The 15,377-nt window shown below is 37.6% G+C and overlaps 1 protein-coding gene across 1 annotated transcript in view; it reads left to right on the forward strand.

Moving 5' to 3' along the window:
• Positions 1–15,377, forward strand: part of top2a (DNA topoisomerase II alpha) — a 41,108-nt gene that overhangs the window by 13,446 nt on the left and 12,285 nt on the right. The window contains exons 11-24 of the mRNA XM_082152259.1: positions 3,651–3,789; positions 3,868–4,025; positions 4,438–4,563; positions 4,645–4,755; positions 4,842–4,947; positions 6,571–6,680; positions 6,815–6,907; positions 7,679–7,793; positions 10,327–10,448; positions 12,029–12,177; positions 12,443–12,674; positions 12,798–12,932; positions 13,595–13,795; positions 13,893–14,088. Of these exons, the coding sequence (XP_082008385.1) occupies positions 3,651–3,789; positions 3,868–4,025; positions 4,438–4,563; positions 4,645–4,755; positions 4,842–4,947; positions 6,571–6,680; positions 6,815–6,907; positions 7,679–7,793; positions 10,327–10,448; positions 12,029–12,177; positions 12,443–12,674; positions 12,798–12,932; positions 13,595–13,795; positions 13,893–14,088 (1,993 nt within the window). The remainder of the gene's footprint in view (positions 1–3,650; positions 3,790–3,867; positions 4,026–4,437; positions 4,564–4,644; positions 4,756–4,841; positions 4,948–6,570; positions 6,681–6,814; positions 6,908–7,678; positions 7,794–10,326; positions 10,449–12,028; positions 12,178–12,442; positions 12,675–12,797; positions 12,933–13,594; positions 13,796–13,892; positions 14,089–15,377) is intronic.

The raw sequence follows: 15,377 nt of genomic DNA on the forward strand, positions 1-15,377 counted from the left end.
TTCCGCGGGCGTGTTTTTCCATATTCGAAATTCACATTCGAATATTAATTTTCACGTTCGAATTTCTGTTTTTTTTTAACTATTCGAATATATATATTCGAATTTAGAATATTCGTTGACAGCCCTACTGTGAGTGCAGAGAAAACAAATCGCGCACGCATTATAAAGCCACCTCGCAAACAGTTTGTGAGTGTCAAATTGTATTTTTCACAGCTTATTGCGCTTAAAGGGATAAAAATAAAAATTACCCCATGATTTACCCCTCAAGCCATCCTAGGTGTATATGACATTCTCCTTTCAGACGAATACAATCAGAGTTATTATAAATTGTTAAATTATATTAAGCTAGATGTTTTAGTACATACAGCCATTCACTCCCATTATCAAGCGTGGAAGAGCCAGGACATTCCGATTGTGTTCGCCTGAAAGGAGAATGATACTCATTTTAGTTAAGATATGCTGTGAAAAACATAGCCTTACAAAAATATGAAATTTTGAATAAAAATATAACATGAGCATTTAGGCCAAAGTGGTGAATAGTGTTGGGCGATATGCTCTATTTTCATATCGTCCTATCGTCAGCCTTTGAGATCGGCGATACATGATATTATCGTGAGGGGGCGGGGCTTACTTATTTGATTATTAACTTGCTTATTTACTCGTTAATTTGCTTGTTTTATTAGTTCGTTTTATATATGAAAATTGTTTTCTATTTTGCTAGCAAAGGTGGAGTGTTTATTAATAGGCTAAATCAGGTTATTTCCCAGTATAGTGAGGTAAAAAAAGATCCTAGAGTATTTCAACATTTCAGCGGGAAATTTACGGACACACATTATCCTCTCATGCCATTACAGATGCAGCATTTTGACTGTACTTCTGCACGAGATGGGAACACGTTTTAATAATTTCTTAGGTCAAGAAAGAGTCGGAGTTTGTGATATGTCCTCCTACCAGTGCTCTCTCTGTCTGGATGCACTTCACATATCGCACTGACTTCAATAAGCCCAAAGAACGCGGGTTGTGTTTTAAATGCCGGGAGAAATCAAAGGCAAAAATCTAAAAGTCGATCGGTTTATAGGCTACTTAAACTTATGACTTGACTCCGATGAAGGAAAACGGGTTAATGTGTTTACATGACATGCATTGTCAGTTTATTCAGCATAATCGAGTTAATAACGTGCATGTAAACGTGCTCATTCCCTGAAAGTGAAAGCAGAAACGGACTGAGCTTTCGCTGCATTAACGGTGTGTTCTCTCAGAGACGACGGTGGATATAACGGTATAGCAACTATCTTAATTTACTGGCTTAATGTTTCTCTTGTGGACTTACATTATTGACAGTGAAACAATTAGAAGAATATTACTTCTTAAACAAGTGTTTGAAGTTGCTTTTGATTTTTACAGACGGCAGAGTTGTGCTGCGTTCGTGAACTATAGACTGTTATTAGGCCTATATCATTTTAGTGATATTATTATTATCATTCATATTTTGTAATTGTATTGTTTTTAGTGTTATTAGTGTCATTAAATGTTTTGTTAATGTGCTATGGAAACAAAATACTGACGAACAACGATGCCGTCTTCATCTTGGCTCTGTATAAGAATATGCGTCTGTTAAAACAAGCACTCTTGACAATTTGTGAATGGATATCATACGCGCGTCGGTGATGTCGCAAGTGTGGTGATGTCGTTATGAATTTAGGCAAGGCAAATTCATTGTAGTTCCTAAATAATTTAATAACAATACTAGCTTCATAATAATAATAATGATGTAATACATTAATGGGAAAACGAGCTAATTATCATCGTATTGATATCGTCAAAGGCATCTGCCAGCAGCGATATCTCTGACTATTGTCGATACACGATACTATCGTCTATCGGCACAACCCTAGTGGTGAAGATAAAAATCTTTATTTTTCTTAAAAAATAAGAACAAAGATACACATTACATACACAACTTAATATACAACTGAATTAACTTTTTTTTTTTTTTTTTGTACAGTAGGTGTATTTAACAGTAGCGTTGAAGAAAGAAATTAAATGAACAAATATAAAAATAAAACGCTGCATAGACTTTACTGTATAGATTATACATTGATTCTTTTTAAAGCTACTATTACATTTCTCAGTCAACAGCAGTGAGTGATTATTATTTTATTTTTTTATGTTTAATTATGTTTTGTTTTATTAACATTAAAGGGATAGTTCCCCCAAAAATGAAAACTGTCATTTACTCTCAAGTTGTTTTAAACCTGAATAAGTTACTTTCTTCTGTTAAAAATAAGTTATTTTGAGGAATGTGGGTAACCAAACAATTGCTGGTCACCACTGAATTTCATAGTATTTTTTCCCCAATTTTTTTGGGGGGGACCAGCAACTGTTTGGTTAGCCACATTCAAAATACCATGATTTTGTGTTCAGCAAAATAAATAAATTAATACCGGTTTGGAATAACATTAGAGTAAATAATTATCCCTTTAAGGACAAGCGTCAGCATGTTTACTATAAGGCTACTGTAGCACTATACTTAAGGCGAGACACTACAGGTGAATAGGGTAACATTTTAAAATAATAGATATCACCATGAAACTTCCTCAGTTGATTACTTGCACAAGTATATAAAAAAAAATGTATTACAAGTTTTAGAAATTTGTATGTTTAATTATGCAAATTAGGCATTATCTCATTAAATATGCACGATTTTGCATATATTTTCGGTAGATAGATCTGCACATATGATAAAGCCAGGTGCAAATTTCTTTATTCATTTTGTTTACACACAAGATGAAAATAAAAACTCAGAGGGATTTCCGGATATATGCTTTTATTACCTAGGGAATCAAAATATACTGTCCATAGCCTTAAATCGATTTTTTAATTTTGTATTTTTTTTTATATAAATGTCACATAAATCAGGCCAGGAATGATTTATTAACAAATCCCTCTGATAATATCTTCAGAATACTGCTAAGTGTATAACTGGAAAGTTTGGTGTACACAGGTGCTACATAGGCTGAGAAGTATCTACTGGAGAATGACAAACTCATTTTGAGAAAACGGCAGTTAAAGATTTAAATAGCTCTACATGAGATTTCGTCATTAGCTTTAAATCCCCCTTTGGACATTCACGATTGGTTACTGATAGAAAGGAAATGCCCATATTTGGGTTACATAGCGTTGTGCAGGAGACTCAGCGCTTTACAACGATACCGGTCATGACGGACTTCAGTAAACAGACGGCGCTCGGCGTGTCGCGTTGGAATGCTAACTTCCTGGTAAATTCGGGAGAAACTTACTGCCTCTAGTAAGCAAAATGTAATAAAATAAACATCCTAATGTATATTTTCAACGTTTTCTTTATAGCAGCTTGAAAGAACACATATTGAAGGAGTAAACTAGCCCAAAATCTCAAAACTGACCACTGCATGAAAAATCTATGTTTTTGCCTGCTGTGTCTCGCCATAAAGCACATCGTGGAGACATTTTAATCCTCTACGATACAATTTTTTTTGATTTCGCACACCCCTAATATGTAGACTTTCATGTAACATTAAGGTTATGGAAAGGTCGTGGAAATTTATTGGTAAAAATCTGTATTTACCCTAACTGTAAAACTGCATGAATTCACCTCTCTGTTTTGTCTGTAGGCAAATGTCTGTGGAATTGTGGAGAGCATTATGAACTGGGTAAAGTTTAAAGCCCAGGCTCAGCTCAATAAGAAATGCTCTGCTGTCAAACACACTAAGATTAAAGGAGTCCCCAAGCTGGATGACGCCAACGATGCAGGTAATGGTTTGTTGTGCTCTTATGTTAGGACACTTTGTTCTGCCTGGATATTATATCAGGATGGTTTGTTTGTTTCAGGTGGAAAAAACTCCTCTAGCTGCACACTGATCCTGACTGAAGGAGACTCGGCCAAAACTCTGGCTGTGTCGGGTCTGGGTGTGGTGGGACGTGATCGCTATGGTGTCTTCCCTCTGCGTGGTAAAATCCTCAACGTGCGAGAGGCGTCACACAAACAGGTCAATAATAAAAACTACACTTACGTTTTATTAACTGGTTTGATCATTTCCATTGCATGACCCACAAAATGATTGTTTTGGTTTTTAGTTCTTGACTATTAGCTCCGTTTCCTTTTTCTTAGATTTTTCCATGTATAGATATCTATGATTATAATACTTATGTAGTGTATGTTAGCTTAGAAGGCTAATTAAATAGCACGCAAACTGAGAAATGTCATATGCATTTTGAAGTTTCTCTCTTCCATATAATGAAAAGTGAATGGTGACCACAACTGTCTCAGATTCCCATTTACTTGCATTGTACTGACAAAAAGATACAGGCTATTCTCTTGATCTCCATGCAAGTCAAATGGGTTACCGTAGTTTTACATTTCTACGTTTCATTCATTGACATGTTTTTCTTTTTTTGTAGATCATGGAGAACGCTGAGATCAACAACATCATAAAGATCCTAGGTCTGCAGTACAAGAAGAACTACAGTGACTCTGAATCACTCAAAAGCCTGCGCTACGGCAAGCTCATGATCATGACAGATCAGGTCAGACTTGACTACATAGTGTCTGTTACAGGATATTGGACTGTTGTTTGTTGCCTGTGTAATGTCGGGTGATTTCTGCAGGATCAAGACGGATCTCACATTAAAGGTCTTCTCATCAACTTCATCCATCATAACTGGCCATCACTGCTGCGCCACAACTTTCTTGAAGAGTTCATCACCCCAATCATCAAGGTAGATGCCAACTGCTCTTGTCATCAACAGTGCATAAAATGTTAGTTGTTAAAAGCATCTTGACTGTGGCTGTCGTTGTTTTCTAGGCGTCCACTAAGAAGCAGGAGCTATCTTTCTACAGTATTCCAGAGTTCACTGAGTGGAAGGAGAAACAAAGTAACATAAAATCCTGGAAGATCAAATACTACAAAGGTTTGTCTCAAACACCTGTGGTAGTCCACTGGCAAATGTAAGCAATATTTTACTCAGTCCTCATCTCTGCACAAGTGAAGGGGTCATAGACTGGGTCACCTGCACACTGGGTGTTTACTTGGGCTGGGCGGTATGACAATATATATTGTGGCGACAATATAAAGTTCCTATTGTCAGATAATTTGCTTTATAGTTTGTATTGCGGTATGCAAATATCTGTGTAGCACAGCACGAAGTTGATTCTTTTGAACAGTTGTTCTCAACCTTTTTCACTCCCAAGGTCTCCCATATTTGAAAAAAAATATTATAAGGCCAACCCTCTACTAAACAATTATTTAAAATTGATTGATTTTCAATGTCAATGCCCATCATGTATAGCAGTGGTTCTCAAACTGGGGTATGCGCACCCCTGGGGGTACGTGAGGTGACACGGGGTACGCAAACAAAATGCTGAGTTTTGCCGTTCATTTAATTCTACTCCACCTTAAAATATCATTAAAACCGAGCATGTATTTCAAGCAGGTAAAATGCCATAAATCACATCCAATCAAATTACCACTTCTTTCGCAGTCAAAACTGACTCCATCCTCACAAGCCAGCAAATCACATTACTGCCATTTTCGACAACATACCTTTGTAAAAGTGGAGATTTAGCATTTACTAGCATGAACAAATTTTGACACAGACTGTGCATAGAAATCGGTTGATTCAAACTCTCTTTGATACAAAAAATACCCTGCTTGATTTCTTGCTTTTAATGTTGATCATATATTATATGAGCAAGAATGCAATGTTTCCCGAATATCCACGCGATTGCAAATGTGACATTGATTTCATACTACAGTTCAGCAAACGAAAGGGTAAAATTAAGTGATGTTCGTTTTATATACAGTATTGCAGGGTTTGAAATTAACACCTGTCAAATGCGGGTAAAAATGAACATTGGCGGGTAACACTGTCAAATCACTAGCCAATTTGGCGTTACTTAAGTTTGTGTGAGCCAAATCTGTGCAGATTTAGCACAAATACTAAACTCGTTAGTCATCATGATATATTAAATACAGCGTTATTTGGCTTACTTGAACATGCCGTCACTATGCAACAAATAACGGGGCGCTTGTTTATTTGCATTCATACATTGAAGCATTAGCATTAGCAAAGATTAAAAAGCATTTGGTTAACAGAAAAGACATTGTTACCAAATGGTTGACATTTGTATGAAGTATTCGTTACTTCAATGAACTCATTGTTTCTGCCTTAAATTATTACATTGTTGAAATTAATACATTTTTAGGTAACTGTGATTTTGTATATTTACATTTCTGAAACTTAGACAGTTACCTCTGATAACCGATCACTCTAAATTGTACTGTGGACTCTTTCTGCAGATGCTTTGAAATGTGTATTGTGAAAAGTGCTTTTTTTGTCCTGTTCTTTGTAGTTTTTTGTTCTTATTTTAACAAAAAATTACAAATAACTATATCGTGATCTATTGTTAATGTGAAATACGATTTTTGTCGTATCACCCACCCCTAGTGTTTACAATAACACTTGAAAGTGGTTCTAAAGCGTGCATGTGTTTGTAAATATCTCACATGTAGTTTTCTGTCTGCTTCTCTCCAGGTTTGGGTACCAGCACATCTAAGGAGGCCAAAGAGTATTTTTCGGATATGACGAGACATCGAATCCCCTTTAAGTACTCCGGGCCAGCCGATGATGAAGCTATCGCCCTGGTAATCATTTTTCCTTTATAGGAACATTCCTGCTTTTTGGGAATTTAGTCCAAAAAAATAAGTCACAGTAAAATCTTAAAAAGGGCTTTAAAATCAAGCTTCCTGAAGATGTTTGTGGCTTTGTCTATTTTCAGGCCTTTAGTAAGAAGATGGTAGATGAGAGGAAGGAGTGGCTGACCAGCTTCATGATCAACAGACGTCAACGCAGAGAACACAACCTGCCTGAGGTACCACAACCCTGAAAATCAATATAGAGATGTGCTATTTAAGAGTTGATATTTGTGTGCCAACTGGGGTATTCCAGAAAGCAAGTTATGTGGTAAGGGTAAGCAAGCAGATAACCCCAACTTTCAGTTCCAAAATCAGAGGTATCTTTCAGGGTATGCAAGTAGCCATATACATTCATACATTCTCATCTGTTGATCTGCGTTAAGACTTCTTTTTTTTTAACAGGACGTTTTCTATGCTATAATTTGTATGTTAAAAAAACATCTTGCCTTTCAAGCAATGTGTCTAAACGTAAAAAAAAAAAAAACTTATACAGCCATGTTATCTTTGCAAGCACAGACTGTTATTTAGTTTAATCAGTATTTTTATTATATAATTGGCATCAAACAAAGTAGTTCTTATTCACAGTTATTGGAAATAATTTATTTTATTATTATGAATTAAATAATTATTGCACAACCACCAAATAGGGTGCGATATGCACAAAGTATGTAAATGGCCATTAAACAAAAGTAGTTTGGCATTCTTTTTCTTAGCATACATTTCCATTGTGATTCGTCGTGCTGTTGAGAATGTCTTGTGTGTTAACCGTTAACGTACACCTGAGTTGGTCGAACTTGCTCCCAGATGTGTTTTTGGAACCAGCATACCTTGAGTAAGCAAGGTTTAGGTTAATCAACAAAGAGGTCAGTGTATGTTTGACGGAAAGATGACCTTGTTTTCTGGAATACCCCCCCAGGAAGCATGATCTTGTTTCTGCTTTTTTGCAGGAGTATCTGTACGGACAGAAAACGACGTCCCTAACCTACCATGACTTCATTAATAAAGAGCTTGTGCAGTTTTCCAACTCTGACAATGAGCGATCAATCCCCTGCTTGGTGGATGGTGAGAAACATTGAATGTTTAGCAACATTATAACAACATAAATATTGAAATGACTAAAGGCTATTCCAAAGGTTAGGCAGTACAATCCAGAGTTGTCAATACCATAAAGGCATTTTGTGATAGTATACTGTACCTGTAAGTACTCAAATATTTCCAACTTAAAATATATATTCGTGCTGCCTTAATTTTAAGTTTAGTCAACTCCACTATCCAAGTTGCCACTTAGTACAACTTCACATTTTCAAGTTGACTAAACTTAATTAAGATGGCTTGAACAAATTTAATTTGTTTTTGTTTTACTTAGTTTTACCAAGTAGTATCCTGATACTGTGCAGTATTGTTAATTCATAATTCCCGTGGACCACATTTTGAATGGAAAAAATGGATCACATTTTCATAAAATATGTAAATGTAGCCTCAATGAAAACAACTAGACTAGATTTTAGATGGAAGCGTTGTGCTGGTCTTAAATATTTTTTTGTTAAAGTATTACCGTATTTTCCGCACTATAAGGCGCACCTTCAATGAATGGCCTATTTTAGAACTGTTTTCATATATAGGGCGCACCGGATTATAAGGCGCATAGAATAGAAGATACTGCAGTCAAACGTTTGACTGGGTTTGCGTTATGCAGTGGTCACAGGGCCGGCGCTAGCCATTTGGGTGCCCTAAGCACAAATGCTTGGTGGTGCCCCCCCCCCCCCCCCCCCCCCACCCACCAAGGGAATAACAACCATTCAGAATTTCTTAGTTAGGTTCTCTTTACTTCCAAAATAACTGCTGCAAATAAATAATTTTACATTAACAATGGCACCAAACATGAAAAGAAATAAATAATATAAAGGTTAAAATTATAAATACCAAATACCACCACAATTACTAAAAACACAGATTTGGAACTGAACAATGTAAACACAGAAAGTTAAAAGTGCAAAGGTCAGGCACAATATAATAATTCTGTACATAATTTGACAACTCTGTGAATATGAAAATATACAAACACTGAGATTGTGGGGGGTTTTTTTCTTCTAATTGCAGTTTCAAAGTAAAAAAAAAAAAAAAAAAGATTTTAGCCATGCAGGGCTAAAGCCCCGGATCTTTTGCACTACTATAGCGACGCCCCTGGACATGCATACGCATAGGCGTAATTTGCGGGTAGGACATGTCCCCACCACTTTTGAAACATCTCGCGGCACGAATGTACCAATACAAACAAACAAAACATCTCCAGTTAACCAGCAGAGCATTCATTTCATTCGTTTTTTAAATAAGAGTCGATCTAGCGCTGAAATGTGTTGTTTTTTTAAATCAACTGATCAAAGTGCTCGTTGCCGAGCGATCAGTGGCGCGGATACTATGTTTGTTTCTGGCTCGCGCACAGCCTTCACTCAGACGCGCGTTTCAATCCGTTGTGGAGAGACTCTCTATTCGCTCCGGTACAATTAGAAAACAAAAAGCACAAAAAGTGTCCCTGCCTGATATACAACCACTAAAAAACATAATCGGTTTTGATGAGAAAAAAAAAAAAAAAAAAAAAACTATATGAGTGCGGATTAGAACTCAGAACCTCTGACACGCTTGGCAAAAATTCTACCACTGGACCACTTAAATACACACATAATTTTCGTCGGATCAACATATAATAGGCCTCATTGAACGACCACTTAAACCCAATATTAACATGCTTTAGACATATTTTATTTGTTATTTATACTAGTACCCTATTGTGATGATTTTTCACGACCCAGATTTTTTGGTGCCCCCCCAAGCACTTGGTGCCCTACGCGCAGTGCGTGATGTGCGTGTGCGGAGCGCCGGCCCTGAGTGGTCACCAACCTTTTCAAGCCTAAGATAACATCCAAAGTCCAAATGTAAACCAAGATCTACCACTTGCAAAAAAATATGAAAAAACAAGTGGCTGAGCTGTAAAACCTTGTTTATACTCGACGCGTCCGCATGAGCGCGAAGGTAATAAAAAACTAATATCCGTCTGCTCGGGCAGATTCGGCTCAAAGTCGTGCATCTTCGGATGCGGAGGCGCGCACGCGGCAAAATGACGTCATTGTGACAGCGCGCGCGCCTCCGCATCCGAAGATGCACGACTTTGAGCCGAATCTGCCCGAGCAGACGGATATTAGTACATCTCATCACACCGGCACCCAGTTTGCGCGTCTAAATCAGTTGTATGGTCTGGTGTTCAGTCTAAAACAAAACAGTTGCGTCAAGTATAAATGCCTCGTCTGTTTGGGGAGGTGCGCGCGCAGTCAGCGGAGGCTCGCGCTCCGGTGCCAGGCGAAAGTATAAACAAAAGTCAGCGGTTGTTTTACAGACATTAATATAAGGCGCCAGATCCATATATAAGGCGCTCCGGATTATAAGGCGCACTGTCGTTTTTTGAAAAAATTAAAGGCTTTTAAGTGCGCCTTATAGTGCGGAAAATACGGTAAATTGGAAGTGTAGATACCCTGTATAGGATTGAGAGAATATAGTTACTATTGAACAAATTCAGAAAAGTGACGTGTGTTTGTTTCAGGGCTGAAACCAGGTCAGAGGAAAGTGATTTTCTGCTGTTTTAAGAGGAATGATAAGAGAGAGGTGAAAGTGGCTCAGTTGGCTGGATCAGTGGCCGAGATGTCCGCGTACCACCATGGAGAGGTGAGGACTTGTTTTGTTCACCTCACTTGATTCATTGTGCAATGAATTGAGTTTGCGTTGGTTTTGTTTTTGAGCAAAACACTGCACCATAATAAATCTGCAAATACACATTCAGAAGAATTTTGCAGACTCAAAGATGGATGATCATGTTAGATTATTGAACACAAAATCTTCGATCAAACTGATGTCATGACGAGGTTCAGCCAATTAACCTGGTAACTTTCACATGATCCAACAGTCCATAGGATTTTAAATCAGTATACAACCAGAAGTTAATTTGCCTAGCAAAATATTAAAGGTGCCCTAGAATGGATTATTTTATTATTTTAGAATGTTTCCTGAGGTGCCCTTATAATGTTAGTATGTTTTTTAGATCAAAAGTTGTTATAATTTAGAAATAAAAGGCATATTTCCTAGCCTGATTTCATCCCCTGATTTGAACGCTCTGTTTGAAGGGGCGTGTCTGCTGTGAGACTTCAATGTAAACGGCCACTGCTGTGATTGGCTGACATGCTTGCATATGAAATCTGGCATTCGAGCTATCTGGAAACCTTTTACTATTACAGCTTTTATACGTTTTTACTATTACAGCTATCGGGATTAACGAATCATGAGAAGTTTAAGTATTTAGATCTATTCCCATCACATAAAAGGTTGCAGTGATGACCATTGAGCAGATGACAGCCTGTTGATCGCGTGAATGAAGATCTTATCACTGCAACGCGATTTACTGATGCATAAACCGTGTTGAACGACTTTGAGAGAAAGATTATCTGTCTGAACTTGAACAATTACACATCAGAAATTCACATAACCCACTGGTTCTCCAGAGGCTCGGATGAAGGAGCTAAACAAATATTGTGTTCATTTGTACATCCAAACACTGAGCAACTGCCATGCTTCGTTCGCTCGTTTGCAAGCCACGATGTCTCTCGAGGAAAAAACAATATCGCGCTGGATCTAGATAACACAGTGTAAATTATCGTTAATAAAATCACTACTTACCGCTTGCGGGAATATAACGTTAGTTGAAATCGCCCCCTTCGTCCGTTTGAGACGCCGAGAGAAGCCTGGCTGCTTGATATTGTTCCAGGTTAGAAAAACAGTCCGTGGTGAAATGGGCAGAGCAAACTAACAACTTCGAATTAAACTGTAGCGGTATCCGATTATAGATAGATAGATTAGAGATAGATCTGCCATTTTCCCTATGATCCTTCACCTGCAGAACTTCTGATGATTCGGCTGCGCAGTTTCGCCTGGCCTTGAACATGGGCTGGCATATGCAAATTTTTGGAGGCGTACATATTAATGATCCCGACTGTTGCGTCACAGTTGGTGTTATGTGGAGATTCGCCTGTTTTTCAGGGGTGTTTTTCAAAAACGAGATTTAAATAAGAAAGAGAAAACTATGGTGTTTGAGACTCACTTTATGTCATGTCCATGGACTGAACTCTTGTTATTTAACTATGCCAAGATAAATTCAATTTCACATTCTAGGGCACCTTTAAGTGATCAAGGTTTAGCTAGTTAGCATAGCCCAATTTATTTTCCTCTTATTTAAAGGTTTTTGTCTTCCTCAGGTCTCTCTGATGATGACCATTGTGGGTCTTGCTCAGAACTTTGTGGGCAGTAATAATTTGAACCTGCTTCAGCCTCTGGGTCAGTTTGGCACACGTCTGCATGGAGGCAAAGACTCTGCCAGCCCCAGATACATCTTTACCATGCTCAGGTACACACAGACACAAAGCCAGTGATTATGGCTCTGTACCAAAACCCAGTGAGCTGTCTTGCTGTCAACTAACTACATGGGCATCTACTATCTTGGGCTGCATTGAAACCATTATGAAATCTATGGAGCCTTTTTAAAAAAAAATTTTTTTTTAGCATGTTCAATTTAATTAGTAAATTTTGGCATACAATTGGCATTGATTATAAGATATGTTGTTAATGTTAACAAATAAAAATTGCATTACTATTAAAATATCTCTTTTCAGTCCGCTCGCTCGTCTACTGTTCCCTTCTATGGATGATAACCTGTTGAAGTATAACTATGATGACAATTTGCGAGTGGAGCCAGAGTGGTACATTCCCATCATCCCTCTGGTGCTGGCTAATGGAGGTGAGGGCATCGGCACAGGATGGGCCAGCCGCATCCCCAATTTTAATCTGCGAGAGATAATCAACAATATTCACCGCCTGCTAAATGGAGAAGAGCCACTTCCCATGGTAAAATAAATTAAGCGTTTTTATTACCATAAATGTATAGTGATTTTCATAATGCATATTGTTGTTCCAAACCAGCATTTATTAACATTACACTCCTCTAATGCCCACTCATGTTACGTATAGCTGCCCAGCTATAAGGGGTTCAAGGGCACCATTGAAGAACTGGCGAAGAATCAGTATGTTAATAATGGAGAGGTGGCCATCATTGACTCCACCACCATTGAGATCACCGAGCTGCCAATCAAAACCTGGACACAGGTGTGTGACGTCTGTTCTTATACTTGCTTTAGTTCTATGACTGTGCATTAAAACTATTATCAAATGTAATGCATGCTTCCTCACAGGACTCAAATGTTGATATTTACCCTCATTTGGTATGTGGCAAGTAGGGGTGGGCAATATTTAGGTTGACGACCGATAGAAATTTTGGGTTATGCCATGGTTACTCACATTATAGTGCAGTTAATTGCATGTAATTATGCATGATTTGTAGTTATTGCTACAGTAACTACATGTAACGTGAAACTAGGACACCTTGTAAATGTGTTACAGAAAATTGTCATTTACTCACCCTTGTCTTTCCAAAAACAAGACTAGTTCATATTCGAAAGACGCATGATCTTTCAATGGAGGGACATTGATGATTGAGTCTTGTGGGTTTGGAAATGACATGAGGAACAAATGACAACACCCACCTGCTAGGGTTAAAAATGCATTATACAAATATTCTAATCTTTCATCCACTGCAAATTCATGTTTCATGCTCTTTATAAATCAAATTAAAAAAAAAATGTGTAAAGTGTTTTACCTCTCAAATGTGACGTAAAGCTGGGTGATGCAAAAAATGATCCCAGTTAAGTTTAGCAACTAAAAGGGACAGCTTTTTCTTTGGAATAAATTAATAACACAACATCTCTCAGATCTATAAGGAGAATGTGTTGGAGGTGATGCTGAACGGCTCGGAGAAGGTTCCTCCTCTGATCACAGACTATAAAGAGTATCATACGGACACCACAGTGCGCTTTGTCATTAAGATGACAGAAGAGCGCCTGAGAGAAGCGGAGGCAGCTGGACTACACAAAGTCTTCAAGCTACAGAGTCTGCTCACCTGTAACTCCATGGTGAACAACATGCACCACATTTTACACCTCACAAGATGCATTAGTTTTCTGACTAATCCTGAAATCATCTACTGTTGTCCGTCTCATCGTCTTGCAGGTGTTGTTTGATCATGTGGGCAGTCTGAAGAAGTACGAGTCTGTTCAGGACATCTTGAAGGATTTCTTTGAGCTCAGACTGAAGTATTACGTCCTGAGGAAAGACTGGCTGCTAGGAATGCTGGGAGCTGAAAGTGCCAGACTCTCCAACCAGGCCCGATTCATTCTGGAGAAGATCCAGGGCTCGCTGGTCATTGGTGAGACATGCTTTGTTTTCCTTATGTCATTGCTTTCACACCACACGCAAATGCAGCACGCATTAACAGGCTAGAGCATGTTTCAGAGTAAAACTCTTTATACAGCCGGTTATTATTTTCTGCTATAAAAGTTATATGGTTTAACTAGTGATGGAACTATCGATTATTTGATACCCGATTAGTTGGCAAATTTTTTATATATAAAATTCTAATTTTTTTATTTTAGGGCTGGGAATCGATACATTTTTTACTAATTAATCGCACAATTTGCTGTAATCGCATTTCCCCCAAACTTGTAATCATCAATATTTAAACGTGGAATCACTAATTAAATTAAACGACACACAAAAAAGAACAAAAGAAAAATGTCTACACAAATTGGACCGAAAATAGCCCTATATTAAACATCAATGTATTATTCTTCATTCAGTTCTATGCAACATACTCAGATTTAACAGATTTTTTTTTTTTTTTTACTAATTATCAAAATAAAGTATAGTCATTCAAAGCTATTATTACCAGAGCATGTGATCAGAGCAGGTAATTTTACCATTGTTGCCCAGGCTATACAAGCTCAGCAAACAGAAGTCTACTGAGAAATTTCACGTTATTTGAGCGGACTTTGCTTTTCCAGTGCGTGATCGGTGCATGATTGGAGCGTTTGGGCCGTTAACGACAGCAGAACGCGCTGACGCACACGGAACGGAGAGCGAGGCGCACACATGGAGCGGAAGAGACCCGCTCCTGAAGTTACTAAAGCTGCGCAAGAATGAAACCTGATCGCTGAACACATTTAAATTTTTTTTTTTTTTTTTTTTTAGGGCTGTCAATCGATTAATTTTTTTTTTGTTCTAAATGTACCTTAAATTAATACTTTTCAAGTTTGTAATACTCTAATCAACATGGGCATGGATAAATATGGATGCTTTATGCAATTGTATGTTTATTATAGAGATAAGTACCGGCGATTCTCAGAAACTAAAGGTTTGGGTGCTTTTTTTGAACAAATAAATAAATATATATGTATATGTGTGTATGTATGGGCTGTGTATCACCAACAATGTCAATACGATACGCATCACGATACTAAAGCCACGATACTAATCGCGATATGGATCAATTTGGAATTTCAGAGTTTAGTAACAGTAATATGTTTATTTTATAACCAGTGTTATAACAGTTGTGATCACTGAAAAAAAAGTGTTGGAATGTGCACCAAACAAAGTCATTTCTTCACATTACTTTGAAATCATTTTAAACAATTACGTCTTCAGATTTTTTGCAGAAAC

Source organism: Leuciscus leuciscus (genome assembly GCF_965113295.1).
Source record: "Leuciscus leuciscus genome assembly, chromosome: 21".
NCBI classification, from domain to species: domain Eukaryota; kingdom Metazoa; phylum Chordata; class Actinopteri; order Cypriniformes; family Leuciscidae; genus Leuciscus; species Leuciscus leuciscus.